The sequence below is a fragment of the Stylophora pistillata genome, chromosome 1 (assembly GCF_964205215.1).
Source record: "Stylophora pistillata chromosome 1, jaStyPist1.2, whole genome shotgun sequence".
Lineage (NCBI taxonomy): Eukaryota > Metazoa > Cnidaria > Anthozoa > Scleractinia > Pocilloporidae > Stylophora > Stylophora pistillata.
This window is the reverse complement of record NC_142519.1, coordinates 35,230,715-35,245,389: the sequence shown is the minus strand read 5'-3', so window position 1 is coordinate 35,245,389 and position 14,675 is coordinate 35,230,715. Positions and strand designations below refer to the sequence as shown.

At 39.0% G+C, this 14,675-nt stretch overlaps 3 protein-coding genes across 3 annotated transcripts in view; 2 read left to right on the top strand and 1 right to left on the bottom strand.

Annotated features, from left to right (window-relative positions):
- The first annotated feature begins 327 nt into the window (after window positions 1–327).
- LOC111326313 (uncharacterized) lies at window positions 328–2,233 on the top strand. Its single transcript, XM_088753157.1, has 2 exons — window positions 328–485; window positions 1,750–2,233. Exons 1-2 carry the CDS (start codon window positions 440–442, stop codon window positions 2,085–2,087), a joined length of 384 nt encoding a protein of 127 aa, XP_088609283.1. The 5' UTR covers window positions 328–439; the 3' UTR covers window positions 2,088–2,233.
- Window positions 2,234–2,958: 725 nt separating this feature from the next.
- On the bottom strand, window positions 2,959–11,243 carry LOC111326311 (aspartate aminotransferase, cytoplasmic). Its single transcript, XM_022930277.2, has 9 exons — window positions 10,994–11,243; window positions 10,653–10,843; window positions 9,121–9,229; window positions 6,603–6,721; window positions 6,011–6,115; window positions 4,953–5,103; window positions 4,322–4,487; window positions 3,712–3,854; window positions 2,959–3,473 (listed from the first exon to the last, which is right to left on the bottom strand). Exons 1-9 carry the CDS (start codon window positions 11,109–11,111, stop codon window positions 3,331–3,333), a joined length of 1,245 nt encoding a protein of 414 aa, XP_022786012.2. The 5' UTR covers window positions 11,112–11,243; the 3' UTR covers window positions 2,959–3,330.
- The window catches only part of LOC111326312 (charged multivesicular body protein 3), an 8,102-nt gene continuing 4,654 nt past the window's right edge, over window positions 11,228–14,675 (top strand). Inside the window, exons 1-3 of the mRNA XM_022930278.2 lie at window positions 11,228–11,366; window positions 12,564–12,624; window positions 12,752–12,931. Of these exons, the coding sequence (XP_022786013.2) occupies window positions 11,322–11,366; window positions 12,564–12,624; window positions 12,752–12,931 (286 nt within the window). The 5' untranslated portion in view covers window positions 11,228–11,321. The remainder of the gene's footprint in view (window positions 11,367–12,563; window positions 12,625–12,751; window positions 12,932–14,675) is intronic.

Sequence of the window (14,675 nt, the reverse complement as noted above, 5' to 3'; positions counted from 1 at the left end):
CGAACATTCTGGTCACCTCAAGATTTATTCGGCGCTGTGTTACAGGTGTTTCAAAATGATTCATCTTGGTCGCTGAGGTAGCCAATCAGAATGAGGGATTCATTTCATCTTGCACACTCCCTCACAAAGCTTAGTATTTCATTTAAATTCCTACAATGGCACATAGTTCAGAATACTTCCTCCATATTGATTCCATTTTATTTACTCTTTTGTCGGCAGTTAATTGTATTATTTTCAAGAGTCTCCACTCGCCGGAAATTCTTCGGGTACGGTTTTCCGCCATGAGAAAAGACGACTTCCTTACGTAAAGGCTCGCCTCTTCGCAAGGATTCATGGGTCGGGAAGACTAGCAGTGTTAGGCGTTGTCAAAACCTGAAGCATATTCCATGTTATCATCCACGTAGAAAACAAAGAAAAACAATTACACCCACAAGTTAACATGCATCTGGTGAAAGTTGTTTTCTTTTCAGCAACTGTACAAGTTGGTAAGTAACGGATTATAGAACGAGAGTTAGACTTACTTGTATGACTATGTAAGGGACAACCATTTTACTCTTGTACAGTAAAGAGAGTTTCAAGACACAAGTTCTGTATTTCAATGCAACAACCCAGATGGTGGCAACCATTATGGTTGCACCACATTTTCCGCTATTTAATTCAGCCGGCAAATACATATTAAGGTAAACTCTTAGCTTTTAGCACTTCATGTAGATCGAAGGAAAGCCTTTCCGATCGGTACTAACTGCTGAAGCCGGCTAGGAACAGTCGCTATTCACTTGAAGGAACAGTTAAATAATAGCTTCACTTTATATCTGAGTAATCTCCAGCCTATCTGATGCCACATAGCGCTTGAGTCAAGGCTTGTCAAAACCCATACGTACATGCTTAATGAAAATTCCATTGGGATACAAGAGTCCACCACATAGATTAGCAGCATGGCGTCGAAACAATACTTTGTAATAGAGGGCATTATTAAGTAACTGTCCTTTGTGATGCATCTTGGTCAATTAATGTGACTTACGATATGGTTTCAATAGTTAAAGAGTCATGCCGCCCGTACAGAAGACCTTTCTTCAAGTTCATACTTTCCAATCATAGTTATGGAACAATTTTTTATCTTAGGTGCAAAATTGAGGGTGACACTAATGCAGGTTATCCAGGCTTATGACCGTTTTTTAAAACGTCACGAGATATCACTTCGCTCGCAGTCTCAAACATAATCCCTCTGGCAGTGACACAATATAACATAAAGATATGACCAGAGTTAATTCCACTTTTATTAAATGATTTTGCGTAGATGTGATTGAATAACACGATTCTTTTACACTTCAGCCAAATTTGCATGTTATTTTTCAACTGTGCGTATCAGCCTGGGGGCTGTTTAAACTGTCAGCACCAAGACAGGTGGCCGCTTTCATAATTTCACCAAATGAACGAGACATGCGTATTCACCTTACTGTTCAGTATAGATTTGCCTTGATCTGGTAATAAGAATTCAGTCTTTACGTAAAAGGGAATACATACTTTGATATTTGAAGAATACACGCCTGAGTTCTCAGCATAGGCTTTTCCTTAACCTACGTGTAGCCGCAACCTTCCCCCGATTTTCCTCTAGGGGAGGGTGAGGTTACATGAAGACTAGCTTTTCCTTCTCTTTGTTTTTTCTTGAAAATATATTTGGGTGTCGATGTTATCATATTTTTAGGATAAAACTGCTTACTGAGTTTTTTTCCCATATCATTACTTTAGGTTTATCTTTGACGTGTTATACTTGCTATTCTTCCTCAAACTGGACTCAATGTGATACAAGTCGAACAAAATACGTTTGCGAGCCCTGGTTGGATGTTTGCACCAAGACAAGAGCAACTTTCGACATCCAGGGAAACAAATTTGATGTTTACGAGCGCGGATGTTTTGTAGGCGATTTTTGTAACACAGTGGCTTGCAAGCATATTGGCCAAGCCGAAAACTGTGATATCACGTGCTGCGACTACGATTTGTGCAACGATACTGCCTTGCTAACATCAAATAAGATTTTCATCGTTGTTCCAGTGATTTTCATCTTCTTCGGGTATGCTGCTGATTGATCGCAACCAATCCAAGCCAACGATGGTGATTATAACTTCTGCACTTTGATATTTAGGAATTTTATTAAATGCTGGCGGTAACATGTTACTTAGTCGTCTAGCGGGCTACGTTGGACTTTGGACTTTGTTCAAGAAATTATTCATGACTTAAGTTAAAGGCATGTTCTGCCACTCTTGGCAAGAGATTTTTGTGTTCACACTCGTGTTTGTAATTCAAGGCCATAGAGAGAGGGGGAGTAAGTGCTTGAAAATGTATGTCCGAAAAGATGCTGAGCAAATCACCGCAGAGATGTTGTTGACTGGGGACAATGCATTACAAAAGGAGCCATAAGGGACCTACTGATCTGTTGATATGTACGTCTTGCTATTTAAACATAGCGACCCCATATTTAAGGCGAGAAAGATTTCTACGATCAAAACAATGTGCTCACGGCAATTTTATTTTATCGGCATTTTTAACGCGATGTGTTTTTTTGTAGCAAACACGTGAGGATAAGATAGTTATGGAATTTTTATTGAACTGATAAGTAACATTCAAGCTCATGAGTTGGTGGGATTAAAATTGAACGAAAAGAGTTACAGTAATTGATGAACGTGTCCCCGAGTAGGAAATTACTCTAAGAAATTGGACAAATTGCTGTCCTCGAATATTTGTATTAAGTCTGAAGAGCACGAGAAGAGCTCGCATAAGGCATAGGTAAGTTCCTTCCGCACGTCCTTTACCTAGCCTTTTTTTGCACCTTTATGATAAATGGGATTTCTGGAGTCAAGAATTATCACAAACTTATCTAGCATCAAATAACTGAAGGGCTTTGTATGGTCGAGTATTGATTTGCATGTAGAGTTACACCTTGACAATGACCAAGACAACTTTGCATTGACGCCAATAGGTTTATTGATTTTTCACCAAATATATAGGACATATTAATAAAAATGAGACCCTCCTTTGTATATAATTTTAGCCACAATATCTGACCAGACGATTAAAAATAAAAGGAATCAAATCGTATCTCAGAGTTTCTGATTGTCTCTGGTAGAACACAAAGATTGTAGATCGATCGCAAATCGTTAGATAATGAGACGACTGAAAGCTTTCTCCATTCACGCGAATACATCTCGTGCGACTTCACACCGGCGTGAGTGATGTAACGGCACACACGCACGCACGCACGCACGCACGTTTCACACAGATTACCTGTCACAAAATCAACGAAGAACCAGCACCCAAAAACAATAAAGGTGATCACTCGGTAACTGTGGTGACAGCTTCATGAATCGCCTCGGCGATGTAGTGCACATTCTGGCGAGTGATCCCACAGATGTTTACCCGTCCGCTGTTGAGCAGGTAGATGTGGTAAGACTTGGCTAAGAATTCCACTTGTTTAACTGCAGAAAAAACGCAATTTGATCATTTCAAATCACGCTTGATTCCATCATGAATTCAGTTAAACCCCACTCATAAATTCTCACAGTAGATAATCTAGATTTGTTCGTATTTTCTGAAGTACCAAGGAACCCCTTACATATTCCCCTCAAACTAAGCCAGACATTTTCCTTGATGTCAAAACGGTGAATTGAGTTATCATTTATGGAAACCGTGCAATCGTGTAACAAAACCACTCACCACTCAATCCTGTAAATCCAAACATTCCCTTCTGTTCCACAATATGGTTCCATGTGCCTGGTGTTCCAAGTTCCTTCAGCTTGTTGTAAAGTAAATTTCGACACTCTAAAATACGTCCAGCCATCGTCTTTAAAGTTTCACGCCTGAAAGTCACAAGATCTCAAATTTATAGGTGTGATACATGAACTGCACATTTTACAACCACGCTTCAATCAAAAATATCCTTTTGGTATTCCAACAGAAATTTTGGCAAAACTATAATCCTCGTCACAAATGGTGAAACATACCCCCCCCCCCCCCCAGCCTGCGAGCATTCCCTCATAACTAGCGCTTCAGTTTGAGTGTATCTTCGAACACGGGAACGTGCGAGGCCTTACTGAGCAACGAGACAGCGAAAAGTCTGCCACGGGTCTAAGCACTGCTAGTTAGCACCTGAACCCCGGAAAATCTTCCCGCAAGAAACGCACGCTAAATTTCGCCCTCCTCCTTGTTAGTGTAAATAACACGAAAATTGGTCCACCTGAGAAAAAATAATTAACACTCCGGGCTCACGGATTGAGATTTTGGCTCTCAGCTTAGAGATCGTTCTTCCATTCTGTTGAGAACTTACCATTCAGCAGCCTGGGCTGGGTTATTCAGTATGGTTGCCACAATTCGTGCACCGTGATTGGGTGGATTGGACCACATTGGACGGATGATTGCCTTCAGTTGGCTGCGGACACGCTCAGCTGTCTCATTATCTGTTGTCACTACACATGTATGACCTGCCCTTTCATCTGCAAAGGAAATTTAGTGGGCTGGAGGAAATACATTTACTGCGATTCAAATTAATAGTTTTAGTGCTTCGTTCTTTTTAATTAGTTTCCATCGGAAGATGTTACAACCTATGCCTTTCTTCCAAACAACACTTGAAGTCCTTTGTCATACGTGCAAGGCCTTCGCATTATGCAGGTATGCCCCTATTTACATATGACAGGGAAGAATAATGTCAAAATACACGTACATTAATTTTTCAACAGTATATTGCCCAAGAAGGAATAAAATCAGGCTGATGGCTAAAAGCTGTAGCCGGCTTAGAGTGTCCCTGCATTGGTACCTAGCACTGTGAAATTATGATACAAGAAAACAAAGGAAATATCCATTAATCTAGAATTTTTTTGCTTTTACAAAAACATGCCCAGCTTCAGTGCACAATCATTCCTTTTCTAAAACACAGTCAACCAGCTGCTACAAGTACTTACTGTATAATCCAAAGTTCTTAGCAAATGATTGACCAACAATCAGTTCAAATCCTTCACTAACAAAGTGGCGTACTGCCCAAGCATCCTCGTCAGGATCACCTGACACAAATCCTTGGTAGGCCATATCAAACAAAGGAAACAGGTTTTTTCTCTGATTAGAAAAAAAAAAGGATCCAAAAAGGATCCATATACACTGTTAAGTAACTTATTAAATTGAAAACATAGGAGTAAGCAGTGGCAAATCAAGGAAGCGTTTCTTCAAAGATGGATGTTTCAGGTCAAATTTGAAGTTCAAAATTCATGCACTGCTTTGTTTGTTTGTTCCCATTTTCTTTGAGAGGAGGGGGGGTAGGAGAGGAGGAAAGGGGGATAGCACCAAAGCTGGAGAAGCTAGAGAAAACTGTAATGCCAGTTAAGTTATGCAATTAAACCCAGGCCACTAGTGTGGGAACTAACAACTTGTTAGCAGATTGTTCTTGTTGTGGTATGGACAACAAACCCTATGCTCAGTTTCCAGCAACTTGATGATAGTACCTCAGAACCTACAATTGGGGACAAAATTGCTGACACATTGATCTTTTTGCCCCCCCCCCCCCTACTATTTCAATCTTTTATCTCTTTTGCCCTATTCACCCCATGCACTCCCCCTCCCTGCCCCCCCCCCCAAAAAAAAGATGTTGTATCATGTTCCATGAACTTTTAGCCTACATTGAATTAAGGAGGGGAGTCTGTTAATGATGTAGAGTGTGGTAGAAACAGGACTGTTATTCTTCAATAAATAGAACTCTTTAAACATGTGTCAATCAATTTTGATGCTGACTGTGGGAAAACTACCTGATAGGCAAACAAGGCACATGCTGGGCTGTACCATCCAGGTTCCCCAAGAGAAGCACATGTACAACACACTGAACAGCTTAAGCTTAAAAAAAAAATCATTCTATTAAAATATCAAATACGTACACAGAGGCATGTACTTGATATTGTAATGACTATATTTAAACCATTTTAGGGCACCTGATTCATAATTATATATTAAATAAGTTAGAAGTATAGAATACCTTCATTATTTCAGCAATCTTTTCCCACTGTTCCTGGTTGGGATCTACTCCGGTTGGATTGTGTGCACAAGCATGAAGCAGGATTATTGAGCTATCTGGAGCATTCTGGAGGAAATTAATGATTGCAAAAAAAAAAAAGAAATAAATAATAGAATTTATAAGTATTTCATTACTGTTAGTACCTGTAACCTGCAGTTATTTCCTCCATGTTCATTTATAATAACTATTTTGCATGTTTCTTCTTGTATTCTTACACTTATAATAAAAATTATAGCTTATGCTTCTTGCCAACCAAAAAGATGAGAAAACAACTCTTAATCATTAAAACACATATTTGGTAAAAAATCATTTATAAGTAACCCAGAGAATTGCCAGAGAGGTGTGAACATCCCTTTCTACATCTATGCAATTCTCTCCCTTACTTAACTTTCAACTTTCTTCACACTAGTCTGCTCTTTGTTCTTCACTTCTCTTAGAGCATTTACCATCTAAGACCCCAGCCCCTTCCCTCCCTCTAAGGTCCAAAAATTTATGTTCTATCTAACTTTGAGTTCTATACAACTTAAATAGCTGGCATATGTTATATTTTCACCTCTAAATCTTCCCACATGCCCTGGAAATCCAACCCTTTTGTTGCTTTATCAAAGTAACGATACTCCTTGATGTTTTCAGCCTTGTAGCCAGTGGCTAAAAGCATCTTCTTGTGGTTTCCTTCAAAAATTTAGTTGAGATAAGAATTTTACTGCACTTAAAGTAGTATTTAGAACAAACCTACAGTTTAATTTAAATGGAGCAAAATGTTACATCCCACAACTACTAAATTTTTTGTGTACATGAATAGGAGATCACAGAGGCCTTTCACTTGCCCTTCCAAAAAGGAAATAGAGTGGTACATATGGATGTGACTTGAGCATATTGGTAGTGACACCATTGTCAATACATGTCTCTGTGGCCAAAGGTTTCCACCATCAAGGAAGGAGATAACATTGTGCCTTGTTAGCTTGTTGGCTTTATTATAGCTTCCCCAGAAGCCATGCAATTTATTAGATTGTCTGAGCCCAATGATCAGCATTCCTACAGAAACACTGGAAGTGGCTTTTTGGAAGATATGAAAAAAGAAAAAACCTGCATGATGTTTTGTTCTGTTTAGCTTTTTCTTTTTTCATTCATTAATTTTCACTTGAACTTTTTCAAAGGAGTATTTTTCTTTCCATCTGCGCCAAAAATTATCTTTCTGGATTAAGTGAGGATTCTCAATCTAGTTCATATACAATGTATGCCTTTCTCCAAGAGGTATACAGCCCCTCCAATGTAGAGCAGGTGATTGTTGACCCATGTAATACCAATTCTTTTCTAGATTAGGTTGCAAGTATTTTGGTCTATGAATGCTATTTTCCTTTCCAGAAATAAAATTTACTCTCGATTGCAAAGTGGGTGGGTGTTTAAAGTGCTACTGAAACGTAATTTTCATATCCGAGATTTTTGCAATATAATAGAGCTTGAACGTTATTTGCAAACGCTGTGTACTTTTTTTGGGCCAACGCATACCAGAAAGTACATTTTTAAGCATTCGAAGTTGACTGGCTGAGATCAAAATTGGCGGCCATCTTGGCGCGGCCAAAACAGCCCTGTGACGTCACTGGTTGTGTACTTCTGTGAAAGAAGGGTAAAAGCATGGAGTGTGGCTTGCATGTTGGGAGGCCGAAAAAGAGGATTTCGGGCAAAATGCCATCTTCGTCTTATTCATCGGCGGCCACATCGGCATCTTGGCTATTTGCAAGAGGTTTGCCTGGATAGGGAGCAAAATTCCCAACTGATACCGAGAACGAATCTCTACCAGTCTATTTAGTTAATCGGCAACTGACGAGATCACAAGATTAGGATCAAAACCGCGGTCTTGCCTGACCATCGACAGAAAATTTCGAAAGACATTATAACGGCAGATGGGCTACTAAACGCCCCGGGCCAAAGCAATGCCATTCAGAGAATGAAGAAAACATGGAAGCTTCATACGACACCGCCACTGAAGATGATCTAATCGGCAAGTCTGAGGATAATGAACAAATCCCTCTGTACCAAATGCCTGGAAGAACATGCCCAGAATCCCTACAATATAGGGCGAGGGCCAAAATAAGAGCAGACGAGGATTTAAAAAATGCTTAACAACTCGGAGCAAGAAACAGTAAAGGCAATCATGTGCTTCTATGAACGTGAAATCGTTCGTTTTAATACCGAAAGAAAGAAAAGAAAACGAGCCAAAACGGCTGGAACACTGAACACTAAGAACTGTAGTACGATCGAATCAGCGCGCGTGGCGCAAGCTGAAAGCAATCCAGACAACTTAACGATTGAGACAGTAAAAAAAATAGCTGTACATCTACAAAGGCGAACGATTCGAAAAAGACGCCATCCCTGATGTGCGTACTCAGTGCCACACATAAAGCAAATTCTCATGAAAAACTGGCATTTAATAGAAACAACCACTACTGAGCGAACTATACAAAAATCCGCCACTCGTACCTTACAAAAGAGGGCGGTCGCTCAAAGACATACTCGTGAGGGCTAAACTTTGAATAGGCTACTCTAAACACACGCTTGGGAGTCGTGTAGGCCTGTCAACCCCATTTTATGCCACCATCTTCCTCTTCGCTACTGGAGACAACTTCGCTTCGTTCAGAAGAAGATTCACTTGACAAAACTTCAATGTCTGCCATCTCCTTCGCCCCCGAATACAAACAAACAGTGAGTGAAATAAACCACGCTATCGGAGTGAACACAACCAGTGACGTCATCAATCCATTTCGCTCAGTACCAGGGCCCGGACATGGTTTTGTGTAATATTTTTTATTTAAACGGTTAAAAAAGATATCTTTCGCTTCTTTTTGGCCAAAGCAAATTATCTCATGATGATCAGCATATTCAAAACTACAGGTTAGAGCAAATATTTCAGATACGAAAATTTCGTTTCAGTAGCACTTTAAGTTGAGCCATTACAACATCCTCCCGGTGGAAAAAGTATAATAAAACAAAATATCATGAGCATGAACACAAGAATTACTTTTCAAAATTACAGTGCAAATGTTCATGAATGGAAATAGAGAAAGTCTCACCCCATGTAGGATTGGAGACAAAGATTACTTCTGAATGGTAGAATTTCTTCATGAACTCCATCGCAAGACGAAGACTTCCTGTGCCAGAAATTGCTTGAGCTGAACAAACCTGTCCAAAGAGATGAATATAACATTGTAAAATGCAAAAATTCTTCCAGCATTAGGATACAAACAAGGGAAAATTGTGCTAGCACTTGAGCATTGATACCAAAAATTGCATGCATACAGTTGTTTGCAGAAAGGTTATCAGAAAAAAGAACTAAGTATTATGCAACAATCTCAAAGGTAATCTGGGTATCTGATAACAGGGGACAAATACCAACATGAACAACCAACAGGAACAAGGCAATACAATATTACCTTGTAAACACTTTTCTTTAGTTCAACATGAATTTGCTCTTGTTGAGTTCATTGAGGTCAGTTTGCTTTTTTTTCCCTTTTTATTAACTTTAGTTTAGTAGGTCAGTAATGCAGATGAAAATATATTCATCAAACCTGCCATCCCTCTTCCTTAGTTAACTAAAGTGATGTTTTCTCAGATTTCCCTGAAATCCTGAGTTCAAGGAGCAGTGACCTGAAATTTACCTACAATGGCATTTGGGGTCATCACACACATTTGTGCTTTTTCCAACAACCTTTGTGTGAACAGCTGAATTCACATTCAAGAATTACACAAGCTCAACCTTAAGTTTCTCCTTCTGCAGCACCCCAACTGAGCTGGAATACGTAAGAGCAGTCAAGGACTAAAACGGGTAAAAGCCAAAAGTGGCGTAACCGAAAAACATAACTGGGAACTAACTAGAAGGAGAGGAAGGCATGACTGAATTGTGAAAGATACAACCCACTCTAAAGAGAAAGATAATGGTACCTGTTAAGTTCAGATTTTTTAGGGTACAGTTTAGCACTCTTTCTTGTTACTTGTCAAGATTTGTCATATGATCTTAGGAATATTTTGGTTATGATCGGCAATAGATTATGCCTATAGGCTTTTGTAGTCCCAGGGTGTAGCCAGGATTTTTCAAAGGTGGGTAATGCACTGTGTTAAACAGAGAGTAATCACTAGATTATCATGTTGACCACTGTGCCACGTTTTACTTAATGTGACAATAAAGGCTTAGAAGGGGAGGGGGGGGGGGTTCATGGACACCTCAGGAACCCAACTAATTTACTGAAAAATTTGTGACAACAATAGTTTCCCAGGCATAAGCTGTCTTTACGGAATGGGGGTGTTGTCCTGCCTTGAGAGCTTAGTACTTCTCAGTACCTCTAATCCTCTTTGTTAAAAAAAGAAACAAGCTTCAGTTGGTAGCAACAAACCAAACTAAAAGGTCTTTCATGCCTGCAATGCTAATTACTAGGCCTCCCTATTGACAAAATTAGTTTACACTTGACCCCTGCGCCCGAAATAAGAACAGACGAGATGGGTCCCGATCATTATCAACTTCAATTATGTAACAGAACCGTTTTTCATCATTTCATAAGCCCTGGAGCAGCTTGAGAAGATGATTTACGTAAATTGTTCACAAACCTACCCTATTCTCTGCCAGAGCAGGGCTGTCATTTCCCAAAAGTAGTCTACTGGCTGCCTCACAAAAGGACTTGAGACCATCGATCGATAAATATTCATGGTTTAGCAACTTCGATGCAATTTCCTCAGCTAGTCGCTTTTCAACATTCTGAACCACTGGTAATACCATTGGATTTCCATCATTGTCGCGATAGGCTAGAGAAATCAATGGAGAAGTAAAATTAATAAAGCCCAAAACGCCATATCGAACTAATATAACTTAAGACTAGCAGACCGTAAATGCATATTAATAACCTTAGACAGAATCTGCTCAAAGGCTTTGTCTGATTTTCGTAAAGCTTTTACCTCCTATTCCCATGTTGACTTTCTTGGGATGCTGGTCATTATTGTACATCTGATTGACAAAGAAAACATGATCTGTTTGAACGACGGGAACATCTTTGAAGATCGAATAAGCCGCCATGTTGTAGAACCGGATTATCACCGGACAATACCCCTAATTCAGTCGATAACTGCTCGCTGCACGGTTCGTTTCCTTCCGAATCGCAATCGACTATAACCATGACGTCATGAGGTCTGCCAATCGCTATTTTTAAGGAAAACAGCACTAAGGGGAAATGAGTGATTCTCGTTCTATTTCTAAACATTTCTTCTCATTTTGCTGAAAACTAAGATGGGATTGTTTGGACAAACCCCGCAGAAAGCACCAAAAGAACAGGTCTGTTAGTTTAAATGGAGTTTTAGTACGTTTACGGTCCTCTAGTACCAGAAATACTAAGGAATATCATGTTAAATGTAATAAATGTTACTCGAAATTTACTTCAGCTTGATATTGGAAACTAAAATCCGTGCGTCCTTTTTCTTTCTGATCAAAAAGTATTAGAGCGAGATTAAATGTCTTAACAATCAATTGCATTGCTATGCTCCGAGCCCGTTGCAGACGATAAATTATCTTTACAATGCATGTATTTCAGTGCATGTTTAGTTCTCAAAGTGAAACTGTCAGACAACTTTTATTTTACATCAGTGAAATTAACGAAGCTTCGTTGCGCTGTAGCAGTCAGCTGTAGGGAGCGTTACTTATGGTGTAGAATTCGAACTCCAATATAATTTATATGAGGCAATTGAGGAGATCTGATTTGCAATGTAAACCTCATGGTACTTAAAGTAACTGACTCTGTGACCTCTATTCGGTGAAGGCCCAAAATGTAGCTCAAGTGCTGTAGTGCACTTCTTACGATTAATGAGCTTAGAGAGGAATTTTTTATAGTAATATGTATCCTAGAGGTCTTAAATTTTCTTATAAATACCTTTCATGATGCAGAGAGCAAGTTCATACAAGAAATGATACATGCACGTACACCTGTCTGTGGTAGTTTCTAGTTGACTGATACCATGAACGTTCCTGTGACCTCTTGTTTACACTTCACTTCCAAGATCTCAAAAGTAATTCTCCTTACTGTCCACTATACAATTCCCACAATGTTGCATCTAAGAACTTGGTTTTGAATAAAAAAAAGTCCACTTGTTCATATGTTTTGTTAATCTCATTGTCTACCTGCTTCATAGTGTATAAATTTATAAAGTTAATGTAAGAAAAAATTAGTTCCAGGTCACTCCTGGGTGTGAGACTGAGGATTAAACTGACTGATAAATGTGCAGTTGATCCAGATTCTTCTCTTGCTAAGTTGTCAGTGGGTAAATAAGGTTGGGGCAACAGTCCTCTCGGCTAACTTCTAAGAATTTCAAAGAAACAACATTTGGTACAATGCATGTTTATCTTTGATGATTATCTACCTAAACATTAGGCAGTTAAAAAAAAATCAGAAGAAAAAAGAGTAAACTCAAATAAATGATTGATTGAGAAACCAGTGTGGATATAGAGTGTAACTTGTAGTTTTTGTTCAATATCCAGGTACAGGAATGGTGTAGAGGCTTGAGGAAAGAAGGCCGTGTTCTTGACAGACAAATTAGAGGTTAGTGCAAGCTTGCTCCATTTTCAATTTGATTCACAGTAAGTAACAATGAGGTATTCCTAGCCATTCACTTCTAAATGGAGTCATCACAAATTGTTTTTTAAAACATTATGCATTATTTTTGAAGCCATTCAAAGAGAGGAAGAAAAAGCAAAGAGATCTCTCAATGATGCTGCAAAGAAAGGGCACAAGGATGTTTGTTCCATATTGGCCAAAGAAATTATAAGATCAAGAAAAGCTATCAACAAAATCTATGCATCTAAAGCACAGCTGAACTCTGTAGAGATGAGCATGAAGAACCAGTTGGGTGAGTCACTTTAATACCCTTTGTGTAGCAAAACTTCTACATGCTGTATATCAACTTTCCAAGTGTACCCAGAAGTCTCCTGGGTATAAATATCCCTGCCTCTTGTATGGCTGAGACTTTAAATGATTCTCCTGAGCCCAGTTTATCAAAAGCACTCAACTTATTGATCGACATTCAGCATTACAAACGTCGCAAAAGGAAGATTCCGACCGCATTCCATTCACTCTCACGTTTCACCCTCACAACCACTCAGTTAAATCCATCACTCTTAAAAACTTTAAATTACTTCAAAACGATCCAGAGACAAGCACTATCTTTTCGCAGCCTCTGCTCATTTCATTCAAACGCGACAAAAACATAGGCAATTTTTTGGTTAGAAGTTCTTTTCAGACTAATGACCAACCAGGCACTTTTAAATGCACTCGTGCACGATGCAAAACGTGTCCTTTCATTCACAACACTGATAAAATATCGGGACCTAAACGATCCATTAAGATCACCGATCACTTCACGTGCACCTCCGCCAATGTAATATATTGCATAACTTGCACTTATTGCAAAAAGATATACATGGGGCGAAACAGGCAGAAGACTAGGTGACCGATTCCGAGAACACCTTCGAGACGTGGAAAGGAATGACAAGGACACATCTAAACCAGTCGCTAGACATTTTAATTTACCTAATCATTCTAAGCAACACATGGCAATCTGCGGTCTTTCCTTACACTTAGGCACAGAAAGACGTAAAAATCTTGAACAAAAGCTCATCTTTCAAACCAGCAGTCCGAATCCCACAGGGATCAACGAATGCTTTTCATTCCACTAATTTATTCATGTTTTTCTCGTTGCCATGCTCCCACCAATAACGTAGCTCCATTTTCTGCCTTTAAAAGCACACACAACCCACAATTCCTCTATTCGCTCCGACGAAGGGCTAACGCTCGAAACGTCAGCTTTTGTAATCATTACAGTGGCTAATTTACCATTTCAACTTTGTTGATAATTATATTCAAATTATTTCGTTACTCCCACCAACACAGCCCCAAACAGTTTCTTTCGAAACTATCAGCCTTTATCCAGTTTATCGAAGGTTGATTAGAGCTAACTCAAAATTAAATATTAATCCGGGTTTCTTTATAATTCCATCACTCAAAAACCTGTTTGAAATCAGATTTCACAATAACCCTGGGTTATCTTAACCCTACTTTGAACAACGTAGCCTTGGAAAAAAGATTTTTTTTCTTTCTAGTACATAGTAGAAGGTACAGCATACATGTACATCAAGTGAATTTCAGCTCCTTTAGAATCAGATTTTCTTTTTCCAATGATGGCAGTAATTTTTCGTTTTTTTTGTGAGCCCAAGTGTACTGTGCAGTGTGTGATTTTGGGGTTTAAAAGTCATAAACGGGAACACCTAATGCATTAAGATTAAATTTTAAGCATATTAAGCATGTGTCGGGAAAAAAAACAAGAACTTTACATGAATGTACATGTGTGTAACCTTGCATTTACTAGTATGTGAAGAAAAAAATCAGTTAAGTTTTGACCACTAGAAATATCCCAAACTGACTGGAAATTTACACCATTATTAATTTTAGTCATTATTATAAATATTCGTTCCTACCGGTAAGATTTCAGCTACAGTGTATGTGGTGCTGTAGTGGAAGACACCATGCATCTAATTTTTTTCAGTTACACCAGTCTTTGAATGGCTCAAGTCACTTAGAACCATTTTGTTTAAACA